This window comes from Etheostoma cragini, chromosome 6 (assembly GCF_013103735.1).
Source record: "Etheostoma cragini isolate CJK2018 chromosome 6, CSU_Ecrag_1.0, whole genome shotgun sequence".
Taxonomy (NCBI): Eukaryota; Metazoa; Chordata; class Actinopteri; order Perciformes; family Percidae; genus Etheostoma; species Etheostoma cragini.
Genome location: NC_048412.1, coordinates 20119909 through 20136656, shown reverse-complemented (window position 1 = coordinate 20136656; position 16748 = coordinate 20119909). Strand labels below are relative to the sequence as shown.

At 40.5% G+C, this 16748-nt stretch overlaps 1 protein-coding gene across 8 annotated transcripts in view; it reads right to left on the bottom strand.

Moving 5' to 3' along the window:
• Positions 1 to 16748, bottom strand: part of arhgef1b (Rho guanine nucleotide exchange factor (GEF) 1b) — a 42837-nt gene that overhangs the window by 2548 nt on the left and 23541 nt on the right. For 2 of the 8 annotated variants that reach the window (XM_034873209.1, XM_034873208.1), the window contains exons 7-31: positions 16480 to 16620; positions 14106 to 14135; positions 13170 to 13281; positions 12881 to 12995; positions 12591 to 12620; positions 11973 to 12173; positions 11141 to 11282; positions 10033 to 10044; positions 8941 to 9105; positions 7514 to 7704; positions 7227 to 7373; positions 6813 to 6895; positions 6343 to 6468; positions 5977 to 6091; positions 5230 to 5330; positions 4984 to 5058; positions 4799 to 4874; positions 4003 to 4170; positions 3783 to 3870; positions 3445 to 3549; positions 3255 to 3310; positions 2998 to 3144; positions 2774 to 2899; positions 1936 to 2120; positions 1323 to 1427 (exon numbers count right to left, since the gene is read on the bottom strand). In XM_034873209.1, the coding sequence (XP_034729100.1) occupies positions 1356 to 1427; positions 1936 to 2120; positions 2774 to 2899; positions 2998 to 3144; positions 3255 to 3310; positions 3445 to 3549; positions 3783 to 3870; positions 4003 to 4170; positions 4799 to 4874; positions 4984 to 5058; positions 5230 to 5330; positions 5977 to 6091; positions 6343 to 6468; positions 6813 to 6895; positions 7227 to 7373; positions 7514 to 7704; positions 8941 to 9105; positions 10033 to 10044; positions 11141 to 11282; positions 11973 to 12173; positions 12591 to 12620; positions 12881 to 12995; positions 13170 to 13281; positions 14106 to 14135; positions 16480 to 16620 (2809 nt within the window). In that variant the 3' untranslated portion in view covers positions 1323 to 1355. Of the gene's footprint in view, positions 1 to 1322; positions 1428 to 1935; positions 2121 to 2773; positions 2900 to 2997; positions 3145 to 3234; positions 3311 to 3441; positions 3550 to 3782; positions 3871 to 4002; positions 4171 to 4798; positions 4875 to 4983; positions 5059 to 5229; positions 5331 to 5976; positions 6092 to 6342; positions 6469 to 6812; positions 6896 to 7226; positions 7374 to 7513; positions 7705 to 8940; positions 9106 to 10032; positions 10045 to 11140; positions 11283 to 11972; positions 12174 to 12590; positions 12621 to 12880; positions 12996 to 13169; positions 13282 to 14105; positions 14136 to 14205; positions 14599 to 16479; positions 16621 to 16748 lie in introns of those variants that run through there. The other 6 variants (XM_034873211.1, XM_034873215.1, XM_034873212.1 and 3 more) reach the window with 6 other exon arrangements.

The window sequence follows — 16748 nt, the reverse complement described above, 5'->3', positions numbered from 1 at the left end:
CTGTTTACTACAGTGTGTTGAATTCATGTTAATGTGTATTTAAAGACATTTCAATTAGTGGAAAAAAATTGCAGGGGGTGGGGGGGGACGGGGGAATATAAAAAAAAGTCTAATCAACCAAAACTTTCGCGACCCCCATGCAGTACCTCCGCAGACCCCCTAGGGGTCGCGGACCCCCTGTTGAAGACCCCTGCTTTAAAGGGTAACTCTCGACAAAATGCAATCTAGGGTGTTTTTGTGAATGGACCCCCAATCAAACCTTCGTTTAAATGTATAATTAGGACAAAACCGCAACTTTTAACATTTACCGTATTCTCATTTTTGGTCAAATTGCCTTATTAAACAACTCACTTTAGCAGTTGTTGTTTACGCTATCCGCCATCTTGACAGTCAAAAAGTGTCGATCTCTGAATGCAACGTAACCGGGAGGAGAGTAAAGATGCAACGCTACTAAAGCTTAGTTTCATATAAATGCATGAATAATTTTTTGTTTTTTCATTAGTGAAAAACAACATTGACTTAGTAGTTGAAAAAGGAGCCTCATCTAAGAATGACATTTCTTCCTATGGAGTCCGTTCATCGTCATTTGGGGATCGACACTTCTTGAATGACAAATATGGCAGCGACTGGAAAAACAAACAGCTAAAGGGAGTTGTTCAAAAGTGGCGATTCCGTCCTAAATATGCGTTTAAACGAAAGTTTGACTCTGGTCCATTCTGAAAAACACCCTAGGTTAAAATTTGGCGAGCGTTAAGCTTTAAGTAAGTTCAGCTCATTAATATTACAGAAGTGTACTGTACATAGCATTACATATATTATTTATGTTTTGTATTTTAATTCTAATACATTTTATTTGTTCTATTTGTATTCCATTTCATTCTCTAGTGGTCCAGATTTGATCTAATATAAACTTGATTTTCCGATGTAAATCACGCTGCAACTCCGTTTTGAAAAGAGCTTAGAATAAAGTTTATTGTTATGCCATCATAGTTTGGCAGCAGGTTTGAATCCAACCTTCTGCCCTTTGCTGCGTGTCATCCCCCATCTCTCTCCCCCTTTCCTATCTATTCACTGTCACTATATAATGAAGAGAAAAGCCCCAAAAATAATCTTAAAAAAATAATTAAGGAAATGCTGCAGGAAATGGCACACAATCACTGCACATTGTTGTTGAAACGTATCTGGTGTCTCTTCACTTCATAAAACCTATCCTATGCCCTTGATAATACTGGTTCATACTTAATCTAATACTTCTATTTAAATTATTCTTGAGCGTCATATTAAATATATATAATATACTTTAAACAGTTCAGCGTTCTCACCTAGTGGCCAGCAGGTGGCATGATGGTGTCTCACTAGAAGTTACCCCCCTCCAGTGAAAACTTGGAAAGGGCCTCCTGCAGCTTGTGGTGCTCCTCTTCTACAGTCTGCCACACACAAAATCAATATCACCGTAGGAACTGAGGACAGACACGCAGACTCCCACCCACCCACCCACCCCCCTCCTCCTCCTCCTCCTCCTCCTCCTCCTCCTCCTCCTCCTCCTAACATCCTCTTCGTCTCCCTCGCTGCTTCTCTGACACATCCCATTGCAAGCACTGGGCATAATAGCCATTTTCAGAGAAGTCCAATTTCACAAAGCAATTTTCAGCCAAGCAATAACAGCAGTGGTTAAATGGTTTTCTGTTCTCTAGTTTCTCTTTTGTGCCATTTTGGCCCCATTTGTCCAAAGTATACCACAGCTCACTCCTTACTTAAGTTATCCTCAGTGAAATCCTAGACGTCCAACGGCGTGTCTCTTTCCAGTCGGCTCCCACCTTTTGTTACGTCTCTGATCTTTATTTGCCCCTGTCATACTACCTGCTTGTTGCTTAACTCTATATTCTCATCTCTTTCTCTCTCTCTCTCTCTCTCTCTCAGTTCACCTCCCCTCACCTTTAGTCTCTTTAGTTGTTCCTCCAGACTGCGGAGCCTCCTGCACACTTCCTCCATCCTCTCCTGGGACAACACCAGGGGCGCACTGATGCTCCTCTCCTCCTCCCCCTTCGTCCCCACACCTTCTTTTTCACAAGAGTTATTGCTCTCCTCCTCTGCTCCCCCGTCTGTGGCCTGGCTTTCTTCTGTGGAGGAAGAGACTCAACTTAGATGGTTCATCACTCAGTTTTGTTTTGAATTGCTGTACATTCTGACCAGTAAAACTGATATTTAACACTAGTAAAACCTTGGATTGTGAAGTTTCCCGGTCAGAGTGTTATGTCCTTTTATTGTGAGAAAAAATGTAAAGCCAAAACAATATTAGAACGCTTAACACAGCTAAGAAGCTATACAACCAAAACGGAACATGATGTTTAAAGTAAGTGAGGAGGATTGATGAGACGATTGATACTAGTCTTTTCTAGTCAGCTTATAGACATGAGTATCTGTAAGCTGAATATGAAGCTAAAGCCAGCAAGCACTTAGTTTAGCTTAGCATAAAGACTAAAAAAGACAGAAACAGGCGTTAACTGCTAGCTTGGTTCCATCCAAAGCCTACCAGTACCTCGGAAGGTCACCAATTAACACGTTATATCCTGCTTATTTTAACCGTTCAAAAAAAACAAACAGTGCCTGGTGTTTTAACTTCACAGCAATGATTTCAGGAAGACATTGCTCACAGCCAACAAAACGTCTGGCATACTACACAGCAACTTGCAATTTTTACTTACTTAAGAAAGTGAATAAGATTTATTTCCGAAGTTTCAAACTATGTCTTTGAAAAAACACAAGTGCCAACCTGTTGGCTGACAGCTATCCATTTCTTGACTGGGCCTCTCTGATTGCTCCTCTCCATTTTCTTCATCAGGATGTGAGTCTACTGACAGACTGATGCTGCCGACCAAAAGTCTTTTCAGCAACATGACTAACACAGGAGACACACTTATTAGGACAGGCAAGCTACTGTGAAAGAAAGGAAAAACAGTTATATAAACAAACATCTATAGAAGCACCCTCATTCACCTTCATCCAAAGCGCTGTTGGCCACCTTCTCTTGATCGCTGTTGGAGTGGCCTATCAAGTCAAAGCCTTTGTCTGACAGAAAATCAATCAGCCTGTGTCTGGGGTCTGAAGACTTGTCATCCGTCCACTTGCTGTCCTTATCTCGATCTACAGACAGACTTAAGGCTTAACTTTGGCTCCAGCTTTCACAAATGTGTAATGATAACAAATTTGGACTGTTTATTAAGTGTTCAGCACATAAAGCGCTGCGGTCTCACCACTGCTGCTTTTCAAACCCCCATTCTCAGTCGGGCTCAAAGGGGCAGTCAGTCTGACAGAGAGAAAACGACAGAAGAAATGAGTTATTTTAAGATGGGTGAACTTTGGCAGGCGCTGATCATGTCTTGCTCTGTCAACTAATGTGTAAGCATGCATGCATGTGCCCACACACACACAGACACATACAGAGAGGGACTGAGAGAAGCTCCTCCGCTTCCAAGAGGCAGTGTCAACCTCGTCGGTGCTCCACTCTTCTTCAGATCATCCACTGCTGACTTTATGACATCAGTCCAACTGTAAACACACACACACACACACACACACACACACACACACACACACACACACACACACACACACACACACACACACACACACACACACACACACACACACACACACACACACACACACACACACACACACACACACACACACACACACACACACACAAAACAATTCAGAGTATAATTCATGCTATGATATACCTTCTGAAACAAATGTGTTTATTTCTCTCTAAGACTCACATTTTCCTCTCCCCAATAGACTGAGCCACCAGTTCATAAATCTGAGCACCGCTCTCCCAGGTAAATATCACATAAAAGGCCTTCCGATCTGACAGAATAAGAACAAAAACAGCATTGGAAGGTTGAATGCTATTGATCTGACAATGGAAGACCGTATTTGTCTTTTAAACTACTGTACTGTACTATAAGAACAGTCCATGTACCGTTGTGTGCGGCTTACCTGTGGCCACCTCACGTAGGAAGACGGAGTCCAGCCTGATGATGGGGCTCAGCATCTGCTTACCCTCCTGCACAGCGATATTACTCTTGCTCTGGCATTTGAGGACCATCTTGTCGTCCTGCCTCTGTAGGAGCACCAGCAGGTCCCCAAGCAACACACACTGCACCTCTGAGAGACAGGAAGGAGCAGGAGTAGGATGGTGAAGGGGAAAAGATAAGTACTATGCGTTTTCTCAATCACTCATAGGCCATTTTTATGTGCATTGCACATACACATAAAAATTGCAAAGATTGCTCTTTTTAGATATGTATATTTATTCATTAATGTATTTATTACCAAAAGCAAATGGCCTTGATTGTTAATTAAGGTTAGGTTATAGATTCAAACTGGATATTTAAAAAAGGAAGTTAAGAGGGAAGTCAATGTGATAAAAAAAAAAAAGAAAGAAAAAAAAGACTGGCAATGCAGCTGGGTTTCCTTTTACAGCAAACTTTATTCTACAAATTTGAAAAAGGGAAATGAAAACAGAAATATATGATTTATATTATTTTCAATCTCTCAAAATAAACCATTGTGCGTTTTTTTTCTTTTGAAAACAGATAAAAGGGCAATCTAAGAGAGTTGTCCTAATTTAAATTATAATAGATATGATGAGCCTCCATATTTTTAAATTTAAAATTAATAAAAAATAATGAGCACATTTTTAAATGTGTGTAAAACGTTTGTTCTTGTTTCTGCAGCAGATAATCCCAGGCAGTTTAAATGTATTATACGTGGTACCCACAAACATATTTACCAATTGCCTTCTCTTTTGTGACTTTCCAGGTCACAGAGCCTTCATAAAGCATCTTTTTCTGAGTCAGGTCAATGTTCTAGAAAAGACAGTGGGAAAATAATGAGAACATTTCAAAAACATCAAAGAAACTTATATCTGTAAAGTACAACAGTGTTTGGAATCAAACTTTGGTAAAAGAACCTTACCTTATATTCAGTATAAAGCTCATTACTGGGTTTGAGCCCTGATGTGTCCAGTCTTCGCTGGTAGTCCTTCAGAGTCTGGGAAAAGAGAGAAAGGTTAAAGTGTTAGACAGAGGACAGACAGCACAAATGAAGAAGTAGTCTAACAAGCAGAGACCCTCAGAGGTCCTATAATGAATTGACAAGACTCCAATGGGTGCTCAATCACTACATGGCAGTGTGTTGAGTGATGGATTGTGTGCTTCTCACCAATAGGTTCTCCATCACTTTGACCTCCTCATTGACATGGTTGAGGATTTTTCTGCAGCACTCGGCGCTCTGCTGGATCCTATCCTTCTCTATTGGGTTATCTGTGGAGAGACCGAAAACTAAGAGTTGAGGAAAATACAGCTTTCACAGCAGAGGCCAAACAAAAGCAATAAATCATGAGCGTACCGAAAAATATGGGATGGACAGTAATCCATTGTTTAAATGTTTTGCTGGTGTTCTTAAATTAGTCCACATTTATCCTGTGCTTTGATGCATATTGACATGAGGTTCACATCATTGGCATAATAGTCATCTACATTTTGGCCTAGAAATATGTAATTTACTCATAATGTCCACATCACATCATAGGGCTGTCAGGAAAAATACAAGCGCATGTATCATCTTCAAAATCCACATGAACAACAGACACGTATTCATCAATATTTAATTTGTAGAAATTACTGATTTATTAACAATTTACTTATAGAATATCCAAATAAAATATCACAATATACAGAACGGGGATATTGTGATTTAAGATTAAATATAATGTAATAGAGAATTTTTTTCACACCTTTTGACATTTTAATAATTAGCATAGTCGTGTTAAAAACATATGGTCTCATTAATATGTTTACAATTATGACAGTAGCATGCACTCATGCAGCCAGCCAGCCAGCCAGCCAGCCAGCCAGCCAGCCAGCCAGCCAGCCAGCCAGCCAGCCAGCCACACACACACACACACACCTGTGTTCTTGCCAATATTCTCCAGCAGCAACGGGTATTTGGTCAGTCTCTGCATCTCTATGGGAATGATATCCTTGAGCTGCAGCCTGCGGCACTGGGGTTTACTCTCTGCCTCCTGGGATTAAAGCACACACACACGCACACACACATGACCACCTATGTGACCTCTTGCGTGTCTATGCATCTGTAAGTGCATCCATGTGTGTCTTTCTGATAAAATGTAATAGTCTTTGTATATCTCTGTGTGTGTTGTCAATGTCAAGACAATTTATTTGTATAGCAAGTTTAAAAACAACTGTGGACCGAAGTGCTTTAAAAGGTAAAAACAACAATAACACAATGTGTGTTTGGTCTATGTGTGTATACCAGTATGAAGGAGTTGAAGCGTGGGTCTTTCTTCTGTCTACTTTTGATCTGGTCCAAGGCCCATGACTGGTGACTGCAGAACCGAGCTGTCAATTTTTGGAACCAGTCCCCTTCTGTACCTCCAAACTGGAATGAACGAACACACGACACACACACACACACACACAAACCACACACGTCACACGCAAACACAGAGTGTTGAGATAGGCAAAAGTAAATGAACAGCTGGGGAAAGAGCTGGAAACTGTACAGAGTAAAGACTGGCAACTAATATAACTGTAGCTGTTATAGCCAATATTTTACATTCATAAATAGCTTTCAGACTTGATAAACCAACTAAATCAGATTTTGGCAAAACTATTGGCAAGACAATAAAATTGTCAGCACATATCTGTTGGGGTTTTCCCAGAAGCAGCACACATACTGAGAGAAAAGAGAGATTGGACAATATAAAGAGAATCATGACTCACTCTGTTGAGCACTGTGGTGCTGATAGATTTGACTATGAAGTTGTCATCTAAACGCAGTTTCTTCAGGTTCTCGTAGAAGTTATCTGGATTCGCAGCCACAGGCAAATGTACATATAAAACACAGTGAGCACTTCTTCTTTATACGACAGAAAACAAGTGTTTTTTGTGAGTGATGCAATTGTTCCTCAAACTTGACTCTGCACGCCCGTACAGTATATACTGTTAAAGTAGACTGGTCAGTTTATTACTGGCAACAACTCCACACAAGAAGCTTCACATTTAGAATACAAATTACTATTCAATGTGTAATGTTTGCCTGTTTTATGGAAGGAGAGCACTATCTTCCCAGTTCATGTGGCTGACACTAGGAACAATGAAACAAGTTAGAAAAGGCCTCTTTGCAACATCACTTACAGTGCATTTCGATTATCTCATCAAGGTTGGGGAAGATGGCGGCCAGCTCAGGGGAGGCCAGGAGCCCCTCTCTCTCCAAAGGTTTGGAGAAGATCATCTGAAGGACACTTAACATCCGCACATGGGCATGCTCAGTTGCAAACAACTCTGATGGGTGAGAGGGAGTAGACACGGTATAAGACAATATTCAAATTGCTAAATCTACAGATTGCCTATACCGAAACTGTATTTTATCTGCACATCTGTTTCTTTCTAATCATGTGCTGCTTAATCTCTCTTCTCTTCACCATTGATGACTTCCTGCCTCTTGGTCTCCTTCTTGCTGAGGCTGGACAGGGCTTCAGGGGGAGCCAGCTCCCTCCAGTTGGGTGGGTCATGCTCAAACTCCAGGAGGCGGGGCTCCATCTCCTCCAGCTGTGGGGAGGGGCTGGTGGGGGAGTGGCTGGCCCCTTCAAGAAGTGAAAGTGATCCCTCGAAACTAATCAAGAAAGGAAGGCAGGTGAAAGCTGAGAATTTTTTGTGTGTGATTGATTTAGACTGGTTACGACTGCACAACATAATTCAAGTATGACCCAGGTGGCTATCAAGTGATGTGACTAACACACTCACACACAGTGGAGGTTGTTGGCTATGCAACAAAAGTAGCTGTGAACAGCTTGTTGCATTTCTAAATACACATCAGAGAAGTTTTAATATTATATGATGCAAGGGTGTTTTAATGGGTAGCCAGAGTCTATAGCAGATAAGCTATACATGTATTAATGTCCTGTTGGGCTTGTAGCTTAGCTACAGTATCAAATAAAGCCTCACACATAAATATATTTAAATAAATAGCAGCTAGCATTGCAAAATCAGCCAGCTAACTAGCGATTAATATTTTACAATGATAGATAACATGAAATAATTTAAATTTTTTAGGTGAAATCTAACTTACAGTGCTTAACAGAAAAAAATATTAAATTGGGAAAGTACAAAACTAATGGCAATTTTCCCTTGCACAGTAACCATCATTTGACAGGCTTCTTAATATATTGGTTCATTAACTTTACACTTTGAAGTATTTATTTTGTCCTCTTCTTCTGGTCTTGTTGTTAAACCACCACCATTACCCCAAAGCTGCTCTCCCCTTATGACAGCAGCTGTCATTGTTAAGGATTATTCAAGAAAATATACAGAGAAGTGAACTGAATTCAACTGAGGTTGACCTTGGTTGGCTTACTCAGGATGTTTTAATGTTTCAATATGTCCTGACGAAGCACAACTCACTGTGTTGTGGATTTACAGTCAACTAACAGCAAGTAAACTAACTGTTAATACAGGCTTGGCACCTAATGATTACCCAATGGTCAACATTGACCTAACATTGACCTTTCAGTGAAAATAAGAGTGCTGTGTAACTGTTACTCACTCCCAGTCGGTCACAGCACCAGTAAATGGATCCATCTGACAGTGAATAATGAGTCATAACACCTGTCAGTCATTTGCCCTTTAAAAATAATTTACTTTAATATCGTTTCAAAGTGATCTACCTAATAGTTCTGAATGAGCCAGGTGGATTTGAGCGATCAATATTCTCATAATTACCAACTATTTTGTTTAACTGCTTTCTGATTATTTCAGAACTGCTGCACTGCTGAAAGTGTTTGACAGCCTGTCTGTCCCTGCTGTGCACCTCTCCAATCAGAGAGGCTTTTAGAGTTTTTTTCCATCTTACGGATGGAGGTGCTGGGGGATGAGTGGGGTAGGTGTTGTTGTCAAGGTAGAAGGCGGTTGGAGGTCCACATCACTACGAGAGCGGGACTGTTTGGCCCGGGAAGAGCCACGGCGCCGAGAGGAGTGCCGGTCCACGCGGGCACTCTCACTACGAGTCACTTTCTTACTGTAGGGAGGGAAGGTGGGAAAGGATGAGGACGGGATGTGGAAAAATAGGGACAGAATAGATGGAAGGAGGAATTGGGATAAAAAGTGGGAACAAACGCAAGAGAGGACAGATGATTAGAAAAAAAGTAAAAGAGGCCACAGGAAGGACAAGAGGGAAAAAAAGAACAAAAGTATGGATGGAGGAAACATAGAGACGCCACATAAGGAAAAGAGGAGATACCAGAGCAGTGGGAATACAGTAACAACAAATGTTTTTGAACGGAAGGACAGTAGAAGAGAAAGTTAATTGTGTGTTAATTGTGAGGGAAAAGAGGAGAAAAAAAGATTTAAGGTACAGAGGAGTTACACAAAAAAAGAGTTGTTTACAAAGGAAAAAGATCATATCAATAAAAGATAAGAGAAATAGAGAAAACTAGTGAATATGTACGACATATGACATGCATACTGGTTAGACTATAAAATATAGAGTAATATATAGTAGGCTTTGTAAACTGTAGACATGGTAGGACTTGATCACACTTTCCACATTTCCTTATGAGTTACTGGGAGCCAATGTACAACAGTATGTTAAAAAAAGTAGCCATGCATTGCTTCTACATAATGTCTGTACCAGTTTTCAATTAGGCAACTTTACTGGTCATTTATGTCAACAGTTCTCCAAATCAACACAATGTGCATTCACATCCACAAAAAAAAAAAAAAGATCTAAATAATCAAACTTATTCCAATTGTTTTAAACGCAGCAGGAATATCATACTTAGCCATGTGGTGTGTTATTTTGATGTGTATCAGAAAGGCAGGGCTCAATGTGAGGTGTGTATGCATGTAAGCATTCTTTGTTTAGTTTGTATGTTGTGTATGTAGGCCTGAAGCACGTCCATGTATGTCTGTCTGTCTGTCTGTCTGTCAAGGCGCTGACACCCACCTTGTCTTCCGTCTGTAAAAACACGGGACACGACATCATTACACACCCGCCTTTAAACAACTATCAGCCACAGTAGCAACTATAACGTGCAAATACAACCCTCCAACATGATGTACTAAACTAGTTTTAATCACTGTCAGTGTAGCATGCCAAATAAGATGCCAAAGCCCCTGGCTTAACATGTAACCGCACACACTGTGGAGACAAGCAGGACAAAGGACGGGCCCTGGCAACAACAGACGCAGACACCTTAAAAAGCACACGGGCGAGCAACAAAAACTAAAATATAAAATGAAACTTATTTCCCACTTTTGAGTATTAACTATATAACAGCACAGTCTGAAGATGAATTACTTTGTCTAAAACCTTGCTGTAGATTAGCCATCTCCATTTCTTTCTTTTTTTTTAACTTAAGACAAACTTTAGACAAAATATCACAATTTCTACATGTTAGCTAAAATGTCTGACCTCAATGCCAAACTTGTTCACTGGGTAGAAAGTTGCAGCATAGAAAGCCTCATCTTCAATCAGTGCAATACAACCGTAACAATCACAAATGTCTCAGTCTACAAGAAATTACCAGTGTATTGACAAACAAGTACCCGAATCCAATAAAACGAAACAAGTCAGAACGTAAACATTATGAGATGCACAACACGATGCACACAAAGAACACAAAATGACAGAGTAATATTAGGAAGGAGCATGCGTGGCAATGTGAGAAAGAAAAAGAAGAGAGGGCATGAGGGAGAGGAAGGCAAAGGGCTGGAAGGGAAGATTGGGTCCGAGTTCACCTGATGAGGGTTTTTTTTTCAAATCTGCAGGCTCTGTTAGCTAGCGAGCAACAGGCAGCATGACAAAAGCTTGCACACAGCAGAGACAGACTGCTGGGGGAGTTTTACCACGCTCCCTCAGCCTGAGCACTTCAGACATGTATCCATTCCCCTTTTCCCCTGGTTATTAGATATATACCGTCTCTACACCTCCCATAAAGTCTATTTTTCATTTCATTAATTTCTTATAATTGCTTGTTGAGTCACTATACTGCAGTTATAATCTCACTTGCTGGATGCTACTAATTTTATTACTACAGCTCCACCCTCCTCACCTGTCTTTCTCCATGTTTTCCTCTGTAGGATTGTCCATGGGTAAGAGAGGCTCCCCGACAGTCAGCCCTACTCCCAGCCCGACAGGGGACACTTCGCCCCCGTCTGACAGGGTCGAAGGCTCTAAGCGATTGCTTGAGGGGCCTGGAAGATAAGAGAAGGAGAGCGCAAGAAATAATGAGGGGTTATGTTTTGCAATTCTTTTTCTGCTGAAAGATAATTAGTTGGTGCTTTCATCCAGTAAATGAACAAATGTATATCTGTTCAAACATACTGTAGAAATAAAGTCTATTTAGATTTATATCTTTTACACAAGATAAAAAGGGCACATTTTTGCTTTGAAAGCTGGTTTCATACAATCTGTTACTGTTTAAATGCCCAAATATATATAATGTTTATTAAGGGTTTGTTACATTAGTTGAACAGCTATCTTATCGAGTCTTGAGGGTGCCACGGGACTAATCAAGACTTTTTCAGTGTTTCTCTGATTAATAAACTAATACATTTTTAGAACATCAGCTATTATTTGATTATTAAAAATCTTGTAACAATATTCAGTTAAAGCATGCTAACAACATGGTGAAGATGATCAACATTATACTTGCTAAACATCAACATTAGCATTGTGAGCATGTTAGCATGCTGAGATTATCATTTACATTTGGCTCAAAGCACCAAAGCCTACTGTATATCCAGCCTCAGAGTCGTTTTAGTGGCTGTAGTCATGTTTTATTCATCAAATTATTATTATATTATATTGATTATACTTAAACACTGATAAAGTCATTACCTCCAGACTCCATATGACACAGTCTAGTTGATGGGGAGGCTTACCGTCCATGTGTGAACACTCGGGGCTGTTGCCAATGCTGATGTTGTTGCCAGTCCCATCACTGACTTCTAACCCAGGCACAGAGGAAGGGGTTCCAGTGGGACAAGACTTCTTGCTGGGGAGGGAAGGGGCTGCAGAATCGGTCAAGGAGCCTCTGCCGGGAGCTGGACACTTACGCTCTTGATTCACTTTCTCCTTTTCCGCTAAAGACGGGGAGGAATACAACAAGTTTACCAGAGCTGAACTATAGATACAGCTGATGCAGAAAAGCATGACCCAAGAGCACTTTAGTCAGTGAAAAAGGGGACAGAGACTTTGTGAGACAGACAGACGGACAGACAGACAGTATGAGTATGGTGCAATCAAGGCCTCTAGAGTTAATGACAGGGTTAGTTTGGTGCAATAGAACACCCACAACCCAAGGACGAGATGTGTGAGGTTTTCTGGTGATTAAACAACCACCATGAAACCCAGGTACAACTACACAATGCTCCACCCACATCCCCTCCCAATTTGACTTTGGACATGCAGACATGCTTATGGAGGCTTATGGATTGATTAGTAGGGATGTGACCATTCTATAGAAAAAGGAGGGGTCGGGAACTCCGGACGTCTAGTACCTTCAGCTTCCGTTTTAGGTTTGACGTCAGCTGTAACAGGAAAGAAGGGCAGGACAACATGTTCTCATATCCGCAGCATTAATGGACATCCATATAATACATATACAGTTCTTTTAAATGTCATTTTATTTACACACATTTAAAATGTATATCATGTGTACATTTAGAGATTGCATTTACTTTCAAATATATTTTACAAACTGTCAGAAGTGAAACACTAGATACGAGAAAAAAAACAGTATAATAGTGCTCATGTGTGATGTTTGCTAAGACACAAAGCAGATACATACTGTTGCCTGCAATCCAGCTGGGGATGCCAGGAAACACCCCTCTGGGCTTGGCTTTTGTTGAGTCATCCTTCTTAATCTGAAAAGATGAGTTCTTTGTGGTATCATCCTTCTTATTCTGAAAAGATAAAACAGATAGGAAGCAAGATAAGCCAAGACAAGTCAAACAAGTAAAATCTGAGCAAAACAATGGTTTCATGAGGGCATCACAGTGAATTTATTGACCTGTCTACTGATTTATTTGTTAATATGAGAGGGATGTAATCCTTCTACATACTTGATGATAGCTTACCTTTACCAGCTGTCTCCTGAAGAAGCCTCCTCTGGACTTCTTACTGTCAACTGCCCTGGTTTTAACTCCAAGGTGCTTCATGTAGAAGGCCACGGCTGAAAAGATGGATTGGCTACGGAAGAAGTTAGAGAAGGGATTAACTAATAATATCTACTACTGTGTTTTGTAAAAATGTAGTTGTTTATATTTGTTTCTTGCAGGGATGTATTTGAATATAATTAAATGAATGGTAATGCAAATCTTATAGACGCCTCTGTCGTTACTATGTTTAACAGTAAAAGCTCCAATAAATACATTTGCATAGCCGCTGGTCACTAATGGTGAGAGACTTACACAGAATTAACAGTGCAAAGGACGAAAGATCGTGAGGATGAAAATGAGGATGGGCAGATGCAGGGAGGTGGGAAGAGGGAGGTGGAGAGTTGAAGATGTCCAGAAAGGGAAGAGGAGGAGTTAAGGAGAGTGGGGAGGAGAGAAAAGGTGACACAAAAAGACAAAGGATGAGTTGAGAGAAATTAGAAGAGATGGGACAGAAAAAAAGACTAAGGGAGGAACCTATGGGGATGTGCATGCAACAAAAGCACAAGTGTCTTTGTTGTACAGAGCATGCTGTCTGAACACACGGAGTGCAAAACCAAAACCAAAACCTAAGAAGTGCATGACAGAATAATTTACTGTACGTGCAACACATAATATACATATGTACATAAGGTTTGCATGTTCAAAAAAGACAGATTCTATACAAAACTCAACTGAAATACATTTTAATGAGTATTTTGTGCACTTGAGCCAGTATGCAAACGTCTTGTGGGTGGACCACAACCAGGCTTGGAGAAAGCAGGCATAGCTCAAATCAGTTTTATGTGCATAAATACCCACTTAAACAGAACGTTCAAGCTAATTTTGTAAACTTCCCCCCCAAAAAAAAAAACTCACCATTTTTCCTCGTCCGAGACAATTGTAGGTCTTAAAGAAAAGAGACAGGTGTCAGTGATGTTCCAAAACAGACCCACTCATCTTGCAGCATCAAGCTCACCTCTTCCTTTTATGTGGCATTTTTCCTTTCTCTTGCTCGACTGATTATTAAGTGCGTTTTGTGCCTGTTGAATCTAAAGTGACAAAGCTTTTCCTGATCCAACTCAAAGCTGATTGTTGTGTAATTGTGTTCAGTGTAAAACCTATTGAACATATTCTAAAAATGTGCACACAAAAAACTGAAAAAAAGGTAAAAAATAAAGTTCAAAAAAGCAACAGATGCATCAAAAGCTGCACCTCTGTCCACTCAAACAGCCTAAAAATCAACTTGTACTCTGGAAGATCTTTAAATAATTCAAACAATTGTCTTCAGACTGTCTAAAACTTTATCCACTGTGGTTTATCTTTCCAGTAAGCTGTCTGCAAAGGGAATCCAACGTCTGAAATGATCCAGCACAGCGGAAATGTCTACTTAACCGTGTTTTTTGTCTGATGCAACACGCAGGCAAGACTGTGGAAATTGGATACTCATGTTTTGCTATAAAGATAAAGGGTGGGAGGGGTTTCCCTGGGATTTCGCTGCATTGTCCAATCAAATGTCTGGTTGCCTCATTCTCATTACCAGAAAGACCTATTAGAAGAGCTGGGGAAAGGTCCCTGTGTTGTGGTCAAATAAATGGGGGGGGTGCAACAGTGCAAGAGAAGTGCCAGGGTAATAGAGAGATGATTGTGAGGAATGAATAGAGTGTAACTGAATGAATCTTTTGTGCATTGGAGATAGACATCTAACTAAGTGTTAGTAACTGAGTGACTCAAAAGCTGAATTATCATGTCTTTGATACAGACAACGTTTTTTGTCTCTTCCACTGACAGCGCGGTCATTTCCACAAGATGGGTGCTGCACGCACACAGTGAATCTCTTTTCATTTATGATGTTCATCTTTTTTTCTCTGTTCTGACAAAATGAAGTTAGACTGTCTCCTGCCCTCTCGCTGGCCTCCTCTCCCTCTCTGTCTGACTTGCTTCTTGTAGAGGATAACACATTGTAGTTGGCCACGGGGTCAAGGATAGATTAACTTTCCCCCTATCTCTTGCTTTCTTTCTTTAAACATGTCCAGGGCAGGAGCAATCCAGCATCGATAACCCTCCGGCCTTTACGCTCCCCTTCCTTCTTCTGCTGTGTAAACCCCCCCAACACTGCCACCCCTCCCTTCAGTTGGCAAAATGCCACGGGAACCTTCCTGCCAGCGTGGCACTGCTGACTCCATCTTTTCCTCTCTGCTTCTTCATTTCCTTCTTACTCTATTGTGCTCTCTTCCAATCACTGTTCCCTTTCCAGCTCTCTAGTCCAGTGCGCTTGATTTTGTCCATCCCCTGCTGGATTTGTCTCTGTGTGCTTTGCACTATATTGGATATGTGCACAGCTAACGTTAAAAAGACCCTCTACAGGGCTTCACAGAGAGTGTAGTGCCAACTTCATAAGGAACATAACAGAAAAAGGCTGCTTTTCCATCTGAAAGACCAATCATTCTCTCAGCTTAAAGGAAATAGAACAGCAGGGTATGGAGAGGACACAAGTATTTTCCTCATTGTCCAATTACTATTTAAAAGGTTAGAAGTTTAGTTTAGAACTAGTTTAGTTTCATCTAGTTTAGATCATCTGGTTCCATAGTCCAGGAGAGTTTTGGTCTAAAAGAGCTAGTTGTTTCTCAACCTTAAGGAAGTCTCCTGGATAATCAAACAATGCTTTATGTTTTTGTAATGCATATTTATTTCCAACTTAATTTCTAAATAATCCTGCTTTTTCTGTCAGTTTTGTTTGGCAAATTGCAGTAAATACTATGATGCCGATGAGCTGTGCGAGAGGCCAGTTGGAGGTGCAAATCACATTTAAAATACTTCCTCATTGCAAATAAGAGCAGATGAAGGTATCTTATTTGCTAAAGTCATCCAAAACTTAACAACATTGAATCCAAATGTGATCAATTTAAACTGCTGAATGTATTATCAGGGTTTCTATAAAGGATCGTAATAAAAATAATCTTCAGTTTTAAATCTCTGTCAACACCAAAGTGCTCCTTGAAAGTTGATGTTGACCACTCTCCTCATGGGTTTATTTACACATGCCTGTACAACTTTTTTAATCAGATAGCCCTATAGTTAGCGGTTACTAATTTTTTGAACTGAGAATTTGACTAGGTAGGTTGCCTATCCAATCTAAACTCCTTCCTTATTGCTATTTCATCATAGGTGGGCAATAATACTGCCAACAACTATTCCTAATAGGCACATTTTACTTATTTTCGGTGTTGCAGTGGAACAAAGAAACGCTCACTGTGTCTCTGACATCTTGTCCAGCAGGTTCTCGGCTACAGACTTCTCCTTCATCTCCATCGGGACGCGGTCGGTGGGATAGTGGTTCTCCACGTCAATGAGCTCAGCCTCGTTGGGCGTCATACCCATCATCCTCTTTTGCCTGTGCAAGACACAGCAATAGGAGGCGGTAGTTTGGCAAGATTAATATTGAAAAAATAATTAATACAGTATACTGATTCATGTTTTCCAGATTATGTGAGAAGACATATAGATGATGAGGGCTGCTTA